The sequence below is a fragment of the Thalia democratica genome, chromosome 2 (genome assembly GCF_965202585.1).
Source record: "Thalia democratica chromosome 2, ktThaDemo2.hap1.1, whole genome shotgun sequence".
NCBI classification, from domain to species: Eukaryota; Metazoa; Chordata; class Thaliacea; order Salpida; family Salpidae; genus Thalia; species Thalia democratica.
This window is the reverse complement of record NC_139166.1, coordinates 11,357,985-11,378,524: the sequence shown is the minus strand read 5'-3', so window position 1 is coordinate 11,378,524 and position 20,540 is coordinate 11,357,985. Positions and strand designations below refer to the sequence as shown.

Genomic DNA, 20,540 nt, shown 5'->3' with positions numbered 1-20,540 from the left:
TTATTATAACATATCATACCTATGTGTGAAATAACAGTTAACAATATACTTGCACGCTTTTCAAAGCTATTTAAAGATTTATTATAAGTATGTTATAAACTGTATAATTTTATGAAAAATATAATCAAAGTAAGTTAAAAGATTAAGTTATAATACTTTGTTAATTTCTTTGTTAATCGCGTTAGTTAATTAAATTAACAAATTTTAAGACTGTAAATTTAGTACCCTTTTCTAAATTAAAATGAATTTTAAATTTAACCTAAGTTTTTGTATTTTAACTATTATATTTAATTACTAGTTGTTTAATTTCTTTGAAAAACGTAGTAAAAATTGAAATATTTAGTTTTAGTAAAGGTACATTTTTATTTTTAGGTAGTTAAAATTTTCAGTTAAATCTCTATTGGCAACTCTATCATGATGTTTTTAACATAATAAAGATTACATATAAAATATCAAAATATACTTTCAAATCTGTTTTAATGACTTGATTCCGTAAAATTTAAAATGTTGTTGTTGTTCTTTCTGATAAGCATGTTATGTTATAAAAATACATTTTCGTAGGTTTATTTAGAATTGTAGATAATAATCAACTAAGTTTTTGATCGTTTAATTACCACTTTATAAACAAACTTCTCGTTTTTTAGTAATAATTTTGAATAGAGTTTAGTTCTTCTTTAAAAGTAGAACCTACGAAGAATGTTTTATTAATTATTTTACCCATCCAGTAATTTTTAAATTATAAAATGATATCTAGTTTATACTAGTTTGAACTGATTTTAAATAGAGAGGTTAGTTAAATAGATTAAGTTTTTCTTAATTTGATTACTTAGTTACTTAATTTAATTAATAACACTTAAGTACTTAAAGACTTAGGTACTTAAATAATGAGTTTTCTTAGGAGAATAAGTGAAAGGCGTAATTATTTTGGAATTAATATTTTAAAGCTATAAACTAAAATTAAATAACTTTTAAAAACCATGCTACCTGATTCATTCTATATAAATAATAGTTTAGCTTTTATATAAGCAATTTTATCAACAATATATTTTATTTTTTAAATATAAATAAAATTATTCTATAATAATAGGAAACAAAATGATTACAGAAACATACTGTTTTTCAAAGTTGTTATAGTTTTTTTGTAATTTTGTTTCATTATAACATATAGGCTAACTCATTCTAGTTTGAAGTATTTTGAAAACTCAGAATAATTCAGTCTAGTTTGTGATGTTTAAATATATAGGATAACTTAAGCAAGCTTATCTGTTGATAATTTAATTAAAAAAAAAAAGATTTCTATTGATTTGAAAAAACTTATTTAGATACTTTTAAAGTTAATCAAATATTTTAAAAATTAATTAAAAAAAATTTAAGATGACTTAGTTTCACATCATCTTTCCAGAAGTTAGTTAGTTAAAAAGTACAAAAGTTTATTCATCACAGTTGTAAAGAAATATGGTACTTTTCTAAATACAGATATTTTAATATTATTTTCAGTTGTAATAAAAAAATTAAAAAGACATTTTAACAATTCAAATTGTCATATATTTATTCTATTTGCTTTTAAAATTCATATAATAATTACCGATTTCATTTAAAAAGTCTAAAACCAACTGTTTTAGTGCTTTATCAAGATTTTTTCTCAATTTTTTATTTATTTTTTGTAAGGTGTTTCCAAAGTTTGTAGGGTATGGATTGTGGTACACTTACATTATTGACCCTCCTGGTATTAATTAACCCTACGTTATCAAAATACTTAGAAATACTAGATGATAGTTTAGCTACTTCATATAAATCAGAGAATACTATTTTAGTGATTTATCTTTAATAAAAAGAACCATGGAATTTCAATGTTTTGTTAACAAAATATAAGTTAATTTTTTGAATAAATTAGAATAAAAAAAACTTTATAATAGTTTATGTTTAAAAGTAAAATACTGTAAAACTTTAAATAATGTTAACTATAAAATATTGAAAGAAATTTTAAAACAATTTAGTATGGCCAAATAAAAACTTTTAATACTTAAATAATAAGCATACAAAAACAAACAACATGCAGTTCTAAAAAGTGTCTAATAGTAGCTTTTAGCAATACCTTAATACAAGCTCTAGGTCTTACCAAGAATAGTCCCAAAATAGTTATAACATGTCTTAAATACTTGTGTTCCGGTTGAATAATTTTGTTACATTCAATATTACGACTTTCAACAACTTTAGAACAGGGGAAGATTAAATGATAAACGGGTGCCATTACAATTTAACTCGAAAATATTTAATTTATAATTTTTTCCAGGGATTCAGACGAGGCTATACGAATAATGAATATTAATTTAGAGTAAACTAGTAATATTCTAGACTAAAAATAGTCTATTAGTATTTAAAACTTTATTTTAAACACTATTAAGTTCTTAAAAACTTCTTCATTAAAAAAAATCAACAATTTACTTGCGTTTTGTTATAACACTAAATAAAATCTAAGAAGTCACATATTTTTGAATACAAAATATAAGAAACAAAAATAACACCTTATAAAAGAAGTATAAATTTATACAATTTAATTTATCAGAGTTATAGGAGGTCTAAATTAATTAGTTTAAAATTAAACGATTAATTGTACTAGAATGCTTTGACCACATTTTACATATTTTTTTTAAAAAAATAATAAACTGTTTTAAACTGTTTTATATGGAACTTATAAACTGAAAAACTTTACTGTACACTGCAACAATACAGTACAATGTACAAACAGTTTGTCTGTTTCAATTTAAAATGCCATGCTTGATTGATTGTATAATAACTTTTCATTAATAAATTCACAACTATGGTATGTGTAATGAAAATATTCAAGATTTTTATTAAAGTTTGTCTAAAACCTGTCCACAGGTAATAATTTGCTTAAACAAAACAAAAGATTTAAATAAATTAAATGCTGATTACTTACATTTATAGTTGTTGTGTAGGTTGATTTAAAATAGTAGAATAACTTCATATACTTGCAGTTCTAAACCAATACGCTTGAGAAAGTTTTTAGTGAAAACTATTAAAATTAAGGTTATTTTTAAGCTAATAATGTACCAGGCTTTCCCATAGTTAGCTGTTTCAGAAATTTTTGTGGCTATAGGCCGCAAAGGGGATCCTGGGAAGTAAAGAAGTCTCAACGGGACCATCATAATTCAAATCGTTCATTTGACATTCTGAAGTTTACAGTAAACCGCTAAAAAAATATTTAAATGTAATATTAAAACTTGTACTAGAAAATCAGAGTTGATGGTGAAGGGCAAAAAAATGTTTTCTGAGTATTAATCGCCAGTCTTTTAACTTTATAATTAATATGTACATTTTTTTATTTTTACTTGAACATGTTAATACTTGAGTTAAACCGTGCCAAAGACTTTTTAAGATAAAATTTTTTAAGTATGTATTTTTTTAATTTTTATACAATTATCTATTTAAACTTTTGACCTTCTTTATAAGCTCTTTTTTGACCGAAAAGTGACCGAAAGTAAAATGACTTTTAATAAGTTCAAAAGTAAATTTAAAATAAAATGACCTTTTAAAGTTCAAAACTTAAGCTATTTTAATTAAATGTTTGTAAATTTTTCAACCCTTCTTATTTTTTTGAATTAATTTCAAAAATTCAAAAATAATTTAAACAAGCTTTATCAAATTTCTAACCTATACCATTTTTTAAAACGTCTAGTTTTAACCAAGGGATAATTAACACATAACCATTAACTTTCAGTCACCTAGAACTTTGTTAAAAATATCTTGAATAACTTATGTTTTATAATCAGATATCTTTCTCTAATACATTTGAAATTTGAAATACTTTGATAAAAATTTAAATGTAGAGTTAATCTAAATTAATTTTTGATAAGAAGTGTAAATATTCTAATTACTATTAATAACAGTTCTATATTTACCGTTTTATTTATGTATAATCCAAAAATAAAAACTAGTGTCTTTCGGCGAGATAACTTTTCTAATTAAATCAAATCGAAGTTTAATTAAATTACATTTTAAACAAAATGAACTATTCGAGTAATTTTTATTCTTCATTTTATACATCTTTCAGTTTAAGTGGCCTAAGTTTTGATGCCTGGGTCCATCGTATTGACAATAAAATTGCAATTATAGTAATCGAGCAAAGAAAATATTTTTTACAAAAATTAGTCCTACTTTCATCTTTTATCAGAAGAAACTAAAAGCTTATAAATTGCATCTATAGATGATAGTAAGGACTAAAATTTGTAATAAAATGTTTTGTTTCCTCGTTTACTTTAATTGCAAATTTATTGTCAATACGATGGACCCAGGCATCAATACCTAGCCCACTTAAACAAAATGATACATAAAATTAAGAATAAAATTAATTCAAAAAATCATTTCGTTTAAAAAATAATTTAATTAAAATTAAGTTTGATTTATATAGATAAGTTATCTCACCGAATGACAAATAGTTTTTATTTAGGATTATACATAAACATAACGGTAAAATATAAAACTATCATAAAAGTAATTAGACTAGCTACACTTCTTACTCACAAATAATTTAGACAAATTTTGCAATTAAATTTTTGTTGAAATACTTTAAATTTTAATAGTATATAAGAAAGATATCTGATTATAAAACATATACTAGTCGAGAAACTTTATCAAATTGCTAGGTGACTAAAAGTTAATGGTTATGTGTTATTCATCTCTTTGTTAAAATTAGATGTTTTAAAAAATGGTTTATGTTAGAAAATTGTAAAAGCTTGTTTAAATGATTTTTGGAATTTTTGAACATAATTTAAAAAATGAAAAGTTTTAAAAAATTTTCAAACATTATTAAAATAGCTTAATTTTTGAACTTTAAGAGGTCATTTAAAATCTAATTTTTTTTGAACTTATAAAATGTCATTTAACTTTCGGTCACTTTTTGGTCAAAAAAGAGCTTATAAAGAAGGTTAAAAGTTTAAATAAATAAGTACTGTTTAAAAATTTGAAAATTAAATCTTTAAACATTTTATTTAAAAAAGAACTTGCATAGTTAATTTTAGTATAAAGATAATCAAGTAAGCATAACTGTTACAGACAGTATTTCCTATTTATAAAATTCTCTTTTTCCTTAAGATTTTTAAGTTGTTCTGTAAAAGATTAAAAACTATGGAAAGTTTATTTTTATTTTAAGCTACTTAAAAAAAATTTAACACAGTCTGGTATATTTTTTTTTTATTTAAGATGTTTATTCATACATATATAGGCATTAGTACTTTATTAATAAAAATATAAAATAAAACATATATTAGCATAAACATCTATAATGTTTTAACTAAATTTTTAATTTTGAAGAAGGCAGTCTGAGTTTATACAATAATAAAAGGTATTAGTAAACTATTTTCTAGAAAAAATTTCTTTGCAGAAAATTGAAAATATTAAAAAAATTAAGAACTTCAATAAAAAAAAGTTAAAATATTTTTTTTTTATTTTAGGTGAATATTAATATAGTTTATAACTTTATACAAATAATTTACGCTGTTGCAAATTTACTTTATAAAAATCTGATAAGCTGTAGTTTAATGTTAATTTACATAAATAATTAATAGTAAGAATATCCTTTACTTGAAAAAATGTAGTAGTTAACACTAAGTTGTGTTTTTTTTGCTTTATTCTAAATATTTTATTGACAACAGTGTACTATTTAACTTGGATTATTTACAAACTGTTTAAAATATGTTTATTAACTTTGTTGAAATTCTTAGATATTTAAATTGTACTGAATTAAATTGCTTTAATTACAGATATTTTAAATTGATTACAGAAAATATTTTATAAAATTCATTATGCCTGCTTTTGTTTTAGAAAAATATGTTACCCACAGTGTTTTAATTTTTTCAGTTAGAATTATATCTTTAAAATCTATTGTAATCAAGTTGAATTAAATTAATATACTAAAATACTTAAAATTTTTAACCAATCTTATGTTTAAAGTTTTATTAACAAATTTAAAATGATACAGTTGAAATTTGTTTTAATACTTAAGTGATCTTGTTATTTTAGAGTCTTTTTACATAATTTTTCTGAATAAATTTGAATATATAATATTTAATAAATATAAATTTGTTGAACTGATTCATGAAAAAATATAAGTTTGTGAATTCTATTTAAAAATTAACATTACCGTAATCTCAAAACCACATAAAACAATGAATAACTACTTTTTGTATTTAACATTAATTTTAAAAAATCATTTTAAATGTTTTATAATTTTTTTTACTGCCTCCTTTTTAGTTACAAATGAGGCGCAGTAAAACAAGTCTTTAACGGCTTTTAAAGTTTTAGTTTCATAGAAGTATTCTACAAAACTTTTTTTTTTTACCTAAACTTGAGTATTTAACTATGATCTATTTTTGATTTTTTAAGTGTGTTTTTTTAATAAAGAAGTTTTTAAGAACTTAATAGTGTTTAAAATAAAGTTTTAAATAGTTATATATTATTTTCAGTCTAGAATATTACTAGTGTGCTCTAAGTTAATATTTATTATGTATATAATCTCGTTTGAATCCCTGGAAAAAATTACAAATTAAATATTTTCTAATTAACTTATAATGACACTCATCTTCCATTGTTTTAGTGTTGTAGATCGTTGATTTCTTAATGTTGAATGTAACAAAATTATTCAACCAGAACACAAGTATAAAATACAGTGTTATAATTGTTTTGGTATAGTAGTTGATAAGACCTAGAGCTTGTATTGAGGTACTGCTTAAAGTTACTATTAGACACTTTTTAGAACTGTATGTTATTTGATGTTGTATGTTTTCTTATTCAAGTATTAAATTTTTTTATTCGGCCATACTGAAATGTTTAAAAGTTCTTTCAATGTTTTATAGTTCACATTAATTAAAGTTATACAGTATTTTATTTTTAAACTTGAAATGTTATAAAGTTTTTTTTATTCTAAGTTATTCAACAAATTAACTTATATTTTGTTAAAAATTTTCTGTGGTTTTTTCTTTTTAAAGATAAACTACTAAAGTTGTCTCATCTGATTTATATTAAACAATCTTATTTCATATATTTATTATAATATTAATATAATTAACTAATATTTTATATTATAATAATATTAAAATCTTATTATTATTACATAGTATTTTTAAGTATTTTGATAATGTAGGGTTTAATAAAAACGAGGAGGGTCAATAAATTAAGTGTACCACAATCCATACCCTACAAACTATGGAAACACCTCACAGAAAATAAATAAAAAATTGAGCAAAAATCGTGAGAAAGCATTAAAACAATTGGTTTTAGATTTTTTAAATGAAATGGATAACTGTTATATAATTTTTTAAGCATACTGAGTATGTGAGTAAGCATTTGAACTATTTCAACACTTTTTTTTTTTATTACAACTGAAAATAGTAATGAATTATCTAGATTTTGAAGATATCATCTATCTTTACAACTGTGATGAATAAACTCTTGTACCTTTTAATTAACAAACTTTAGTAAAAATGTTGTGGTACTTTATTAATGGTAAAAATAAAGAGTCAGGGTTGCCACTCTTTGAGAAAAAAGATATTCTGAGTTTTAAACCATATAAAGTCATATATAAACCTTATATTTTTTTTAATTCAATTTTAGAAAATTTCATTAACTTCAAAAGTATATAAATAAATTTATTTTAACTAATTAGTAAACTAGTTTTTAATAAAATTTTATACATATAAGCTTGCTTAAATTATCCTGAATATTTACACATCACAAACTAGACTGAGTTATTCTGAGTTTTTAAAATATTTCAAACTAGAATCAGTTAGCCTATCTGTTATAAAGAAACAAAATTGTAAAAAACTATATTAAATTTGAGAAAAAGTATGGTTCTTTAACCATCGAGTTTCCTTTTATTGTAGAATAATTTTATTTATACTTATTATTTAAGTACTTAAGACTTAAAGTACTTAAGTGTCAATAATTAAATTAAGTAATTAAGTAATTAGATTAAGCAAAAACTTACTCAATATAGCTAACCTCTCTATTTAAAACCAGTCAAACTAGTATCAACTAGATATCATTTCATCATTTAAAAAAACCACTGGCTGGGTAAAATTATTAAGAAAACATTCTTTGTAGGTTCTACTTTTAAAGAAGAACTAAACTCTATTCAAAATTATTACTACAAAACGAGAAGTTTGTTAATAAAATGATAATTAAACTATTAAACACTTAGTTGATTAATATCTATAAATCTAATTAAATATACGAAAGTATATATTTTTAACATAACATGCTTATTAGAAAGAACAACAAAAACACTTTAAATTTTACGGAATCAAGTTACTTAAAACAGAATTAAAAGTATATTTTGATATATTAAATGTAATCTGTTTTATCTTAAAAACATCATGATATAGTTGCAAATAAAGATATAATTTTTAGTTTTAACAACAGAGAAATGAAATAAGAGTTTTACTAAAATCAAATATTTCGTTAATTATTAGGTTTTTCAAAAAAATTAAACAACTAGTTATTAGATATAATAAATTAATTACAAGATATTAGATTGAGATTAAAGTTCATTTTAATTTAGAAAAGAGTACTAAATTTACAGTCTTAAAATTTGATAATTTAAATAACTAACGCGTTTTATAAAGAAATGTTAAAATATTATAACTTAATCTTTTAACTTAATTTGATTATACTTTTTAATAAAATAATACAGTTTATAACGTAATCATCATAAGTTTTTAAATAGCTTTGAAAAGCGTGCAAGAATATTATTAACTGTTATTTCACACATTAGTATGATATTTTGTAATAAAGTTCATTTGATATAAAATTCATTATCAGTTGAATTCTTAAATCTATTACATCATTTTCTTTCTCTTTAAAAAACGACAGTTGGCAATGAGTAGTTTAAAAACTGTTTAAAATGTTCTTAATATTTTAAAGACTTTTATCTTTGTCTTTTACCTTAAAAATTATATATTATCAAATTTTGTTACTCTGGTTTATGATGCTTAAAACTTATTTTGTTGTAAATTTATGTTTACTAAATATTAAAATAAAATTGTTTGTTTTTCTCTTTCTGTTAAGGTCTTAATATCTTTGTAAAACAAAATCTTTTAATTGTATTAAGTTGTTAAACTCTTGCGAGGAATTAGCTCTTATTAGTTTGTAATAAAATATAGATAAACTAAATTTAGAGCTTTATAAATATAATCTTATTAAAATCTAAGTAGTGCCTAAACTTAACTAAAGTTTCATAACTTATAAGCCGTTTTAAAATAGTTTCTCTACTGAACATTTGGTTCTATAAAAATCATTTAATGAATTTACAGTTTGTAGTAGCTTAATTATTATCATTTAGCTACTATTGTTTTCACAAAAATTATAATTTTTTTATTTCATTAATTTTGATGCATGTTAAATAAAATTTCTAGGTTTTATTACGTTATTTGAAATGTTTGATAAAATATATCCAATTCAAGGTTGTTCCAGTTATATTTTACGATGATTTTTTAATTTTTAAAACTGATTTAGCAAACTTTTTTAAAGCTTTTGTTAATTGGTAGTTTAATTATAGCCTTTTTCGTAACCAACCTAACCTAAACGTATAAAAAAATTAATTTAAAAAAATTATATAAGAAATACAATTTATTTTTTTTTGTCGCTCAAACTTTTTTAGATCTGACTGAATTGGACTTGACGTAAACTAGCGATGATTTTTATACTTGTCATTACGTTTTTCATACTTGAATATATATACTGTCACATAATATACATAGGGGTAGGTGTCACTTTTGCACGAACGTCACTTTTGCACGAGCGTCACTTTTGCACGAGGAACACTTTTGCACGGCGTCACTTTTGCATGCAGGGTCACTTTTGCACGAGGTGACACTTTTGCACGGCGACTCTTTTGCACAAGCGTCTATTTTGCACGAGGGGACACTTTTGCACGGCGACTCTTTTGCACGTAGGGTCACTTTTGCACGGCGTCACTTTTGCACGAGGAGACACTTTTGCACGGCGAAATTTTTTAACGATAACAGTTTTTTACTGCAGCATTGTTGCACAACGTCACATTTTTACGATGAAATTTTGCACAGGACATTTTGGCACGATGACTTTTTCGCACGGAAAATAAATTTTGCATGCAGGCTGGTTAAAAGGTTTTTAGCTACTACCAAGTCTGTAATATAAAAAGAAACTGAAAACTAAGATTTTATAATATACCTATATTAAAGGCAAAAAATAAAAAATCTAAAATCTTAAACAATTAGTTGTTTAATTAATTTTAAAATTAATTTTAAATCAATTTTAGAAACAAACTAACGAAAAGATAAAATAAAATTATTTATAAAAGACTTTTACCAGGGACAATAAAGTTAATTTATAAAGAAACTAGGATAAAAAATACTTTAAGTGTAAGTAAGTTGTTTCTAGTTTATTTTGAATTTTAATATAATAATCAACAACTATGCCTTTTTATATATATTTTACTATACGGTTACAAGTTTATTGTTCATATGATTAACCTAGGCATCAAAACCTAGACCATTAAAACTTGAAGACACATAAAGAAAAAATAAAATAACACATATAGTTTATTTATGATAACAAAGATAAAAACATAGTTTGATATAAAATTTATAGGTTAACTTAAAAAGAAAAATTTTAACCACAAACTTATATTTATTTACGCTTTGATGTAGAACGTACAACATCAAGTATTTAAATGCATTGACTAACAACCAAAACAAAAACCTAAGGCTCCAAGGACATTAACGTTGTGCTCTCATTGGCTTATTTCATGATCATGGAATGCTGGTTAAGCATCTCTTGATACTTTTGATGACATAAGTTCAAACTTCGAAATGTTACTCTCTCATTGGCTTATCATTATCATGCAACATTATTGTAATGAAATAATCTAAGTTTAAATCATGAAAAATGCGCTATTTTATTGCCTTTTTATATTCTCACGATAAACTAAAAAATAAAAATAAACATCAGGTAAAATATTAAATACCTTTACACTTCATAAACTAGCTAAATCTTTATTTTAATAATAATTGGTTGAAATAAAAATAAATTTAAAATATTTTTTAATAGCTTTATAATGCTAATTATAACATCGAGAGTAAATAAGTAAAAACAATACTCAAAATTCGTGTTTTAAAGCCTTACTAAATTAAGTTTATCTTTCTGTTTAAAAAGTAACAAAATTAAGATTATTCTCATTTAATGTATTCAAATTGTTTTTATTTAAAATTAAAAATGTGTATTCAACTAGTTTATTTAAACAAAACTAATAAATATAAATTAATAAATTGTGGTACGTTATTAATTACTATATAGTTATACGTAAAATTTCAAATAAAAACAGTACATTAAAATTTCATTAAAAAACTACCACATTTTATTTATTTAAAACAACTTGCGTTTAAAAGCGAATATAATTTAGTTAATTTTTTTTTTTTAATTACCGTGCAAAAATGTCTCCTCGTGCAAAAGTGTCACCTCGTGTAAAAGAGTCGCCGTGCAAAAGTGACCCTGCGTGCAAAAGTGACGTCATGCAAAAGTGTCCCCTCGTGCTAAAGAGACGCTCGTGCAAAAGAGTCGCCGTGCAAAAGTGTCCCCTCGTGCAAAAGTGACCCTTCGTGCAAAAGTGACCCTCGTGCAAAAGTGACCCTGCGTGCAAAAGTGTCTTCGTGCAAAAGTGACGCTCGTGCAAAAGTGACCCGTTCCCATACATAGAGATATTAGTGGTTATTTATAAAATTATATAAAACCGAAAAAAAAATTCGAAATATTTTACTTAATAAATTATTTAATGTAAAAGAAGGTAGTTTCAAATACAAAATAAATTTAGAGTTAGATTTGAAGTTGCAAGGTAAAAGTTGTGTGTGTTTATAATAAAACGTTAAGAGTTAATTAATTTTGTTCCATAATCATCAAAATAATGTACAAACCTAGAATTTAGAACACTTTTTATTTTTCAAACGAAAAAAATTGTAAAAAGTACGAAATATATGAAAAAAAAATTATAAAAAACTTAAAATTCTTATCAACACATTTATATAAAAATTAGAGCATCATTTTCCCACTTTTATTTTTTTTAATATTTGCTTATTTTATTTAATATTTTTATTTAATAAAAAAACTTAATTAAAAAAGGCGAAAAGAAAGTAAAATATTTTATAAGAAACTTAAAATAAATAGCAATAATGTTTATAGGAAGATAATTGATAAAAAGATTATGTTAGGAGTGCCTCCTAAGAATTTGTTAGCTTGACATTTTTATAATCTTAAAGGAGAAACGCACTTAGGTAGCAACTCCTAGATAACATAGAATAAGCTTAAACACATCTTACAAACTTGAGTACATCACGAGAAACATAATACCTTAACTGATTTTTATTAATATTTCAATTTTGTTCTCTTAACGACACTTAACCTAAAACCACTTAACTTTAAAACATTTAATTTTTATTCTTCTTAGAACCAATTCCATATTTTCAAGTTTTTTTTTTGTGATTTTTTTTAATTTAAAGGTTACATATGAAAACAATGATTTGCTAATCTAATGATTTCTTGAAATTATATTCACAAGTCAGTCTAAGCTGAAAAAACGTTGAAAAGAATAATGATTTAGCAGCCCTTTTTAAAGCTTTTGTTGATAAGTAGTTTATTTATAGCCCTCTCCTTATCCAACCTAACCGAAACATATTAAAAATTAAAGTTAAAAAAATTGGATAAGAAATACAATTTATTACATTTTGCTGATTCAACTTTTTTAGGTCTGACTGAATTTGAAGTAAACTAGCGATGATTTTCATACTCTTCATTACATTTTCACACTTGTATAATATATTGTGTCACATAACATACCTAGAGATATAAGTTGTTTTTTATTAAACTTATACAAAACGAGAAAAACTGTTCAAAATGTTATGCTTATGAAGTTATTTTATTTTAATGACGGTACTTTCAAAAACTAAACAATTTTAGAGTTAGATTTGAAGTTGCAATGTTAAAAATTATGTTGGTTTACAATAAAACATTAAGAGTTAATGAATTATGTTCCAAAACACTCAAAGTAATGTACGAATCTAGTATTTAGAATTTTTTTTTATTTTTCAAATGAAAAATTTGTATAAAATATGAGATAAATCAAAAAAAATGTATATAAAACTTAGAATTATTAGCACATTTTTATGAATATTAGAGCATCTTTTTCGCACTTTATTTTTTTAATATTTGCTTAACTCATTTTATATTTAAATTTTAGTTTTTAAAAGAAAACAAATTTAAAAAGTAAAAAAAAAAAGTATAATATTTTAAAGGAAACAAAAAGTAAAAGGCAATAATGTTTTTTATAGGAACCTAATTGATAAAAAGATTATGTTAGGAGTGCCTCCTAAGAATTTGTTAGCTTAATATTTAAATAACCTAAAGGAGAAATGAACTTAGGTAGCAATTCCTAGATTACTTATAATAAGCTTAAACATATCTCACAAAATTGAGTTCATCCAGAACAACATAATACTTTAAATGTGTTTAATTAATATTTTATTTTTATTCTTCTAACAACACTCAACTTAAAAACACCTAATTTTTATTCTTCTAAGAACCAATTCTAGGTTTTAAAGTATTTTTATGCGAATTTATTTATTTTAAAGATTATATATAAGAATAATGATTTGCTAAAGTAATAACAACTTGAAATTATATTTAAAAGTGAGTCTAAGCTGAAAAAACATTGAAAAAAATAATGTATAAGCAACCTTTTTAAAGCTTTTGTTTATTGCTAGTTTATTTATAGCCTTTTCCCTAACCAACCTAACCGAAACATATCAAAAATTTAACTTTAAAAAAAGAGATAGGAAAAACAATTTCTTTTATTTTTGCTGATTCAAATTTTTTATGATACCAACGAATTTTGAAGTATATAAGCAGTGATTTTTATACTTTTCATTATGTTTTTCATACTTGTATAGTAAATACTGTCACATAACATACATAGAGATACATGTGGTAAACTGATAATAAATGAAAAAAAAATGCTTAATGTTAAATTTTAAAAGAAAAAAAATATTTTATTTTAAAGACGGTAGTTTTAAAAGCAAAATAAGTTTAGAGTTATATTTGAAGTTGCAATGTTAAAAGTTGTGTTGGTTTACAATAAAATATTAAGAGTCAATTAATTTTGTTCCAAAATCATGAGATTAATGTTCGAACCTAGTTATTAGAACACTTCTTATTTTTGAAAAGAAAAACTTCGTATAAAATACGAAATAAATGAACAAAAAATGTATATATAACTTAGAATTTTTATTTGAGGCATTTATATTTAATTTAGAGTATCTTTTTAGCACTTTTAATTTTTTTAACATTTGCTTAATTTTATTTTATATATAAATTTTGACGACGAATTTTTTTTCAAAAAAAATTAAAAGAAAGGAAATTTTTTTAGAGGAAATTTTTAATAAGGCAATTATGTTTTTAGAAGAAGGTAATTGATAAAAAGATTATCTTAGGAGTGCCTCCTAAGGATTTCTTATCGAGACATTTGTATAATCTGAAAGGAGATATGCACTTAGGTAGCAACTCCTAGATAACTTAGAATAAGCTTAAACATATCTCACAAATTTGACTTCATCACAAGCAACATAATACCTTAACTGTGTTTTATTAATATTTTAGTTTTATTATTCTAAAAACACTTCTTATGTTTACACAACAATAATACTTGGTAAGGACTAACAAGAGCACAATAGGTGTGTATTAGCTTAGACAGACATTTCTTACAAATATGTATTCATTGTGGATATAAAATACTAGGAGTATGTCTTATTTAATTTCTTTTTTGCTAACTAAACTCCATAGTTTACATATGAATGACACCAAATTAAAAATAACATAAGCATAATAATAAACTTAAATATGGATTACAAACTTGAATCCATCAAAAAAGAAATAATTCCTAGAATGCTCCTTCACGCAATGAGCCGGCCATTTCATGACCCTGTTGATCCGAATGTGCAAGATATACAGGTAAGTTTTTTGTGAAGTATTCAAACAGTATTTAGTTATTGTTTTTAAATAACCACAAAAAAATGTACCGATATATATTATTTGTGTTTTTTGTTAATTATGAATATATTGTAGTTCTCTATAAAAACAACTATTTTGTTAAACTAATCTAAATAATTGCCTACATAATAATAAAAATCATTGCATGTAAGGTTTTAATGATGGACTTAATGATAATTTGATGATTTTTTTAGTTTGACTTGCTAGAATCATTTTGAAACTGGCATTTTATTACTAAAAATCAGCTTAGAGCACCTGTTTGTGTTTATTGTTTTAGATTTAACTTGCACTATTCATCTTAGTTGATTTTAAACAACTTGTCATAACAAAATAATTTTCAATTGAAACTTTATAAAGCTAATTTATAATTGATGATGTTATATCAAGATAACAAACAAAAATGAACAAAAAATAACCAGTACAGTGTACGTGTTTAAAATAGTATACTTTGAAAATAGTCATAAGTTTTACCAACTTTTTATTTATAGTTTTTTATTTTACTTTTTGTAAGTATTCTTTTTAAAATTTTTAAGTATATTTAATTTTAAGAACTGCAAATAGTTCAAGATAGGAATTAATAGCTGGAAATTACAATATAAAATATCACCTTATATAGTAATAAATGTTTTACAGGACTACTTTAAAGTCATCAAAAAGCCAATGTGCATCGGAGATATAAAGAAAAAACTGGACAACAACATGTACAAAAATGCTGACGAATGTTTAGCAGATTTTGAATTGATGTTCAAAAACTCTTACGAGTACATTTCTGTAAGTTTTAAGTTTTTTTTTTCATTCAAAGGGAATACTATAGCTCATATAATAAAACAAATGTATAATAATATAATAATAACTAAGTGTTGCTTCTTGTTTTTTACAGATTTAATACATACTACTTGATTTTTTGATGTTGAAACATACGTTTTATAATTAAGTTTAATATTTTCTATATTAAAAAGATGTAAAAAAAATTCACATCTAATATTAAAAAACAGCCCGGATACAAAATAGTCGATATGGCTCTTGAACTTCAAGAATATTTAATGAGACAACTTAGTGAGCTGGTATCAAAAGAAGAGAGTAGAAGGAAAAGCAGATCCACAAAAGTGAGAATTTATAATTTTAATTCTATATTTAATACTATACATTTAATGCAAATAAAAAGATTTAAAAGAAACTGTTAACAATGTGTAATTTCTTAATTTATGTTAAAAACAATTTTTCGTGAAGTTAAGAACTAAAATAGTTATGCTTCAACTTATTTTTGGAATACTTTGCTAAAATAAATAAAAAACCTTATTACAAAAAAATGCAAACTTAACATGTTTCAAGTAAGGAAAACATAATTATAGTATTTTTTATAAACATCAAAACAATTTTTGTAACTTTTATATTTCTTTAGACAAACCAAAAAACATCAATTGCAAAACTTGATTCGTCAGATGAAGAACTTTTACAAAAAACAAAAAATAAAACAAGGTTAGTTTTTTTTTATTACATACTTTAAATAAATGTTGCTATATTATAAAATATAAACTACGAGTTCTTTAAAGTTTTAAATCTAGTTATGCAAACTACTTCTAAAAAGTAAACAAACAAGTAAAATTTGTTTAACAGTTAAGACAACTTTATGCTTAATTATTACTTAATTTTATTTTTAATAGTTAGCTTGTTGTTCGTCTTTGTTTTATATAAAGTAGGCTTTATATAGGTGTTGCTTATTGTTTTGAATATTATTAATATTTGATCAGACAACTCAGTTTATAATTTCAAATGATACGATTATTAATAATGATAAAAATAGTTAATCTAAACAGTATTTTATTAAGTTATGTGTTTTTATAACTTATACAACAAAAAACTGAATCATAAGCATTTTATATTCTTTATACAAAAAGAATTTAAATAAGTGTATGTTTTAATTGGTTTTTTTAAGTATACTTTACTTTATTACTTAAAGTTTGTTTGTATTAGTTTTTTACTGTACTGTATATGTGTTTATTTTATTACGACAGTAATGTAAATAGATAGCTCAAAAACGGTATGCATTTTTTAAGCATATTTAAGTACTTGGAGAAATTAAGAAAAGATTTGTAGAGACCAATCAAAACAAGTTTATGCTAAAAATATTTTAACTGATCTTCAAATTAGCTTTTTAAGAAAACTGTCTGATTGGTTCAATTTTAAAATATCATGATGCTGCATTTTTACCAAAACATACTAGCATTCTAGAACGGCTCAAATTGAAAAACACTACGACTGTACAAATAAAAGCTACTGCTAAAAATTTTGGAAAGAACCAAATTTTAAAATAGTATTTGTAATCCTGGCCGGGTTTGATCTTAAGTACTTATTATATATTAGAAAGTTTTACTAATTTAAATCCTATAGATTTAATCTGCTTGTTAAATAAATACAATATAGATTTATAAATAGTAATTACGTATCATATTATAACTTATTTCGTAAAAAAAAGTTGAAATATACTTTAAAGTGTTAATAAATACACTTTTATTTTAGAATATTTTATTTTAAAAGCATACAAAAAACGTATGTCTTGCTGTAAACAAAAATTATGCTACATAAGCAAATTTTATTTCTTTTGTTGTCCATGCAAGCGACATTAACAATTAAGTTGTATTTTTTTTATGCGAACTATATAATTTATAGTCTGTAATAAATGCTTAATGCAGAAATCAAATCACAAAAATGTTAAAATATTTTACGTTTAACTTAACAGTTAGTTCTTATTGTGACTATAAACGAATTAGAACATAAATTTTTGCAAGTATTTATATTTACAAAACCAAAAAGGAATTATAAGAACATGGAGCCGTAATAAATTGAAGTATAGTATCAACTGTAGTAAAGGCCCATAAACTAGTAGAAATTACAATTGTAATAAAAAGTTTTCAATTCCACTTAGGATTACACTTCTACCATAACAAAAAAGAAATATAGATTAATTTTAGTAACTGATTAAAACTATAAAACGGACTACAATAGCAAAAGATGTCTCTGTTATACTACGAAAGGCTTTTCTTGTTTTTATAAGTTGTGGTAGAGAAATAAAAGTTTTTCGCTGTTATTTAGAAGCAATCGATTGCGCTTTTGCTCGTACAAATTCCCAGCTTCAGCTTTTAATCTTTCAGAATACAAAAAAGATAATTGTGCAGCAAGATGTTTTCTTGCTAAACTGGCATAATGTGGGAATTTTGTCTTGTTCAAGTTCCACCAGTTTAAGACTTCATCCTCTTCAGTTTCTGCATTCAAATTTTCTGTAGCAAAAATGACCTTTACTTCTGCTTCAACTTTATTAATAAAGACTTCAACTGTTTCTCGTCGTCGTGTGTAGCTGTCTTTGACTATATTTTAAACAAAAATATTAAGTTTAAAACTTCTTCGGGTCAAAATTTACAGAGTGTAGTAGTTTTGGTTATTCTGGTGGCAATATAAGAGAATCACCACCTTGATTAGCCTCGAAACAGATATGTTTTTTTAATATTTAATTTTAACTGCTCTTTAAAGTTATTACTAGGAAAGGTAAAATGGAAAGCGGAAAGTCGATATCGTGGATCAACAGCTGTTGTGACTAACAGTAACTTGTTGTCATTCGAGTTTAAGTTATTGTTATTGGTAAAGATCCTTCTTTCGCAAGCCTCTCCTATGTTTCTGGCAAAAGATTTACAAACATTTGATACTTCTTCTAAATTTTCATAAAAGTCAACAAACTTTGTCAGTGATTTTCATGCGGGATCACGCTTAAGAGCATTTTATTTTTTTACTACACTCCTTTCTTACAGATAAAAAAGGTTCGAGCAGCAGAATGATGTGACTAACCAAGTGCCATTCTTCAGGTGTAATATTCGATCCTTGATCGTTTTTATAGTTAGCCACACAGTAGCAGAAACTTGATTTTAGCTTTTTCAGTTTCTCTAGAATAAAATATGTTGAGTTCCACCTTGTATCTACATCTTAACCAAGAAACAAGGTTTTTTGTTTTGTTTGTGCATGGTCGAAAGCTACCTAAATCTTTTTAGTGTTTCGTTCGCCATAGAAGAATGGCTTAAATGGCAAACTATTTTTCGTACTTTTACTAATAGAATCGTAACCTAAAACATTACATCTTTTTTACAATTTTATACAAACGTTCCTAAATAATGTCCACTAAAATACTAGCTCAAGCGTATAGATAAAACAGGGTACTGACGAGCTTTTTCTGTTTGTCTTTTTAATATTTCTAGCGTTGTCTCGCAACTAAGACGTGAAATCGATCTAAGGTAATATTCCAATTCCTGAACGTAATTAAAATGTGCTCACCCTCCATTTCCCGGCAATTCAAAATACGATGTTTGAACTCGAAATTTTCACTCAACCAGTGCGCAGTTAAAGAAATTTATGATTTATTTTCGAATTTTTTCACATATCGCTTGTGAATGACAAAGACGAAGCATGTGATAACTCTTTAGTAATATTTCTGTTTCAGACTATCACAAGCCTGTGGAAGCTTGATTTCATTAAAGTACTTAGTATTTGGAATTGCGTATCTTGGCTATAATTCAGCTAAGAGCTCTATGAAGCCTTGATCTTCCAAAATTGCAAAACGCTGATTGTCCATAACAATCATACTCATATTTTTTTTATGAACTTTAACTGCTTTAGAATGCGTAATGTCCCAGCGTTTCATAGACTTATAACCATCAAGGCTAGTTTGCCGGGTAGCTTCAAGCTTTATTTTCTTTGAAGGTTCGCGTATAGTACAACTTCTATATTTGTCTAATGATTAACTCTCACTGTGTGGAGTTTTCAATTGTTTGTGCATGGGAAAGGTAGTATAGGATTTAGACTTTCTACTTCCTTTTTTTATCTTAGCTCCGCAGATATTGCATACTGCGATGGAATTATCTTCCAAACTTGTAGTAAAATGTTGCCAGACTATTGAAGGCATTATTAATACTGGAAATGAAAAATAACTTTAGTTGAATAAAACATTTTATGAAAACAAAAAAAATGTTTTTAAACTACTATGCAAAACATAATACTACAAAATACAAACCAATGTATCTTTAAACAGTTATTAAGCTTATGCTCTTAAAATGCTCAAACTTTATTTATACTGACCTAGAGAGTCAAAGTTATTTTATTTAATTTAATATTTGTGTAAATTTTTATTCAGCATTTGGACTGAAAAAGGTTCACGAATAACCGTAAAAATCTTAACATTTGTAGATAAATAAGAGCGGTTATCCAAAAAGTTTAGGCTAAACGCTTTAACTATGTACTTAATTCTTTTTTAAGTTTTTTGAGTTTAAAAATTGATAAGGCTTTTATAAGTGTAAAAAAACGCTCAAAGATATCGACTTTTTTAATCCACTCAAGCTTGGAATCATCAACTAGTTTAACATTTAGCTTTTGACAAACAATAAAGCATTATTCAAAAAGTTCAAAGT

At 24.0% G+C, this 20,540-nt stretch overlaps 1 protein-coding gene across 1 annotated transcript; it reads left to right on the top strand.

The window, feature by feature from the left end:
* Positions 1-14,940: 14,940 nt before the first annotated feature.
* On the top strand, positions 14,941-20,278 carry LOC145850050 (bromodomain-containing protein 3-like). The gene is made up of 4 exons (XM_082955194.1): positions 14,941-15,051; positions 15,724-15,861; positions 16,086-16,196; positions 20,267-20,278. The coding sequence occupies exons 1-4, from the start codon at positions 14,941-14,943 to the stop codon at positions 20,276-20,278; spliced, it is 372 nt and encodes a 123-aa protein (XP_082811320.1).
* The last annotated feature ends 262 nt before the right edge of the window (positions 20,279-20,540 follow it).

Coding starts and splice junctions, on each gene's coding strand:
- LOC145850050 (XM_082955194.1), top strand. CDS start 14,941: ATGGATTACAAACTTGAATCCATCAAAAAAGAAATAATTCCTAGAATG. Junction 15,052..15,723: donor CGAATGTGCAAGATATACAG/GTAAGTTTTTTG, acceptor AATGTTTTACAG/GACTACTTTAAAGTCATCAA. Junction 15,862..16,085: donor ACTCTTACGAGTACATTTCT/GTAAGTTTTAAG, acceptor ATTAAAAAACAG/CCCGGATACAAAATAGTCGA.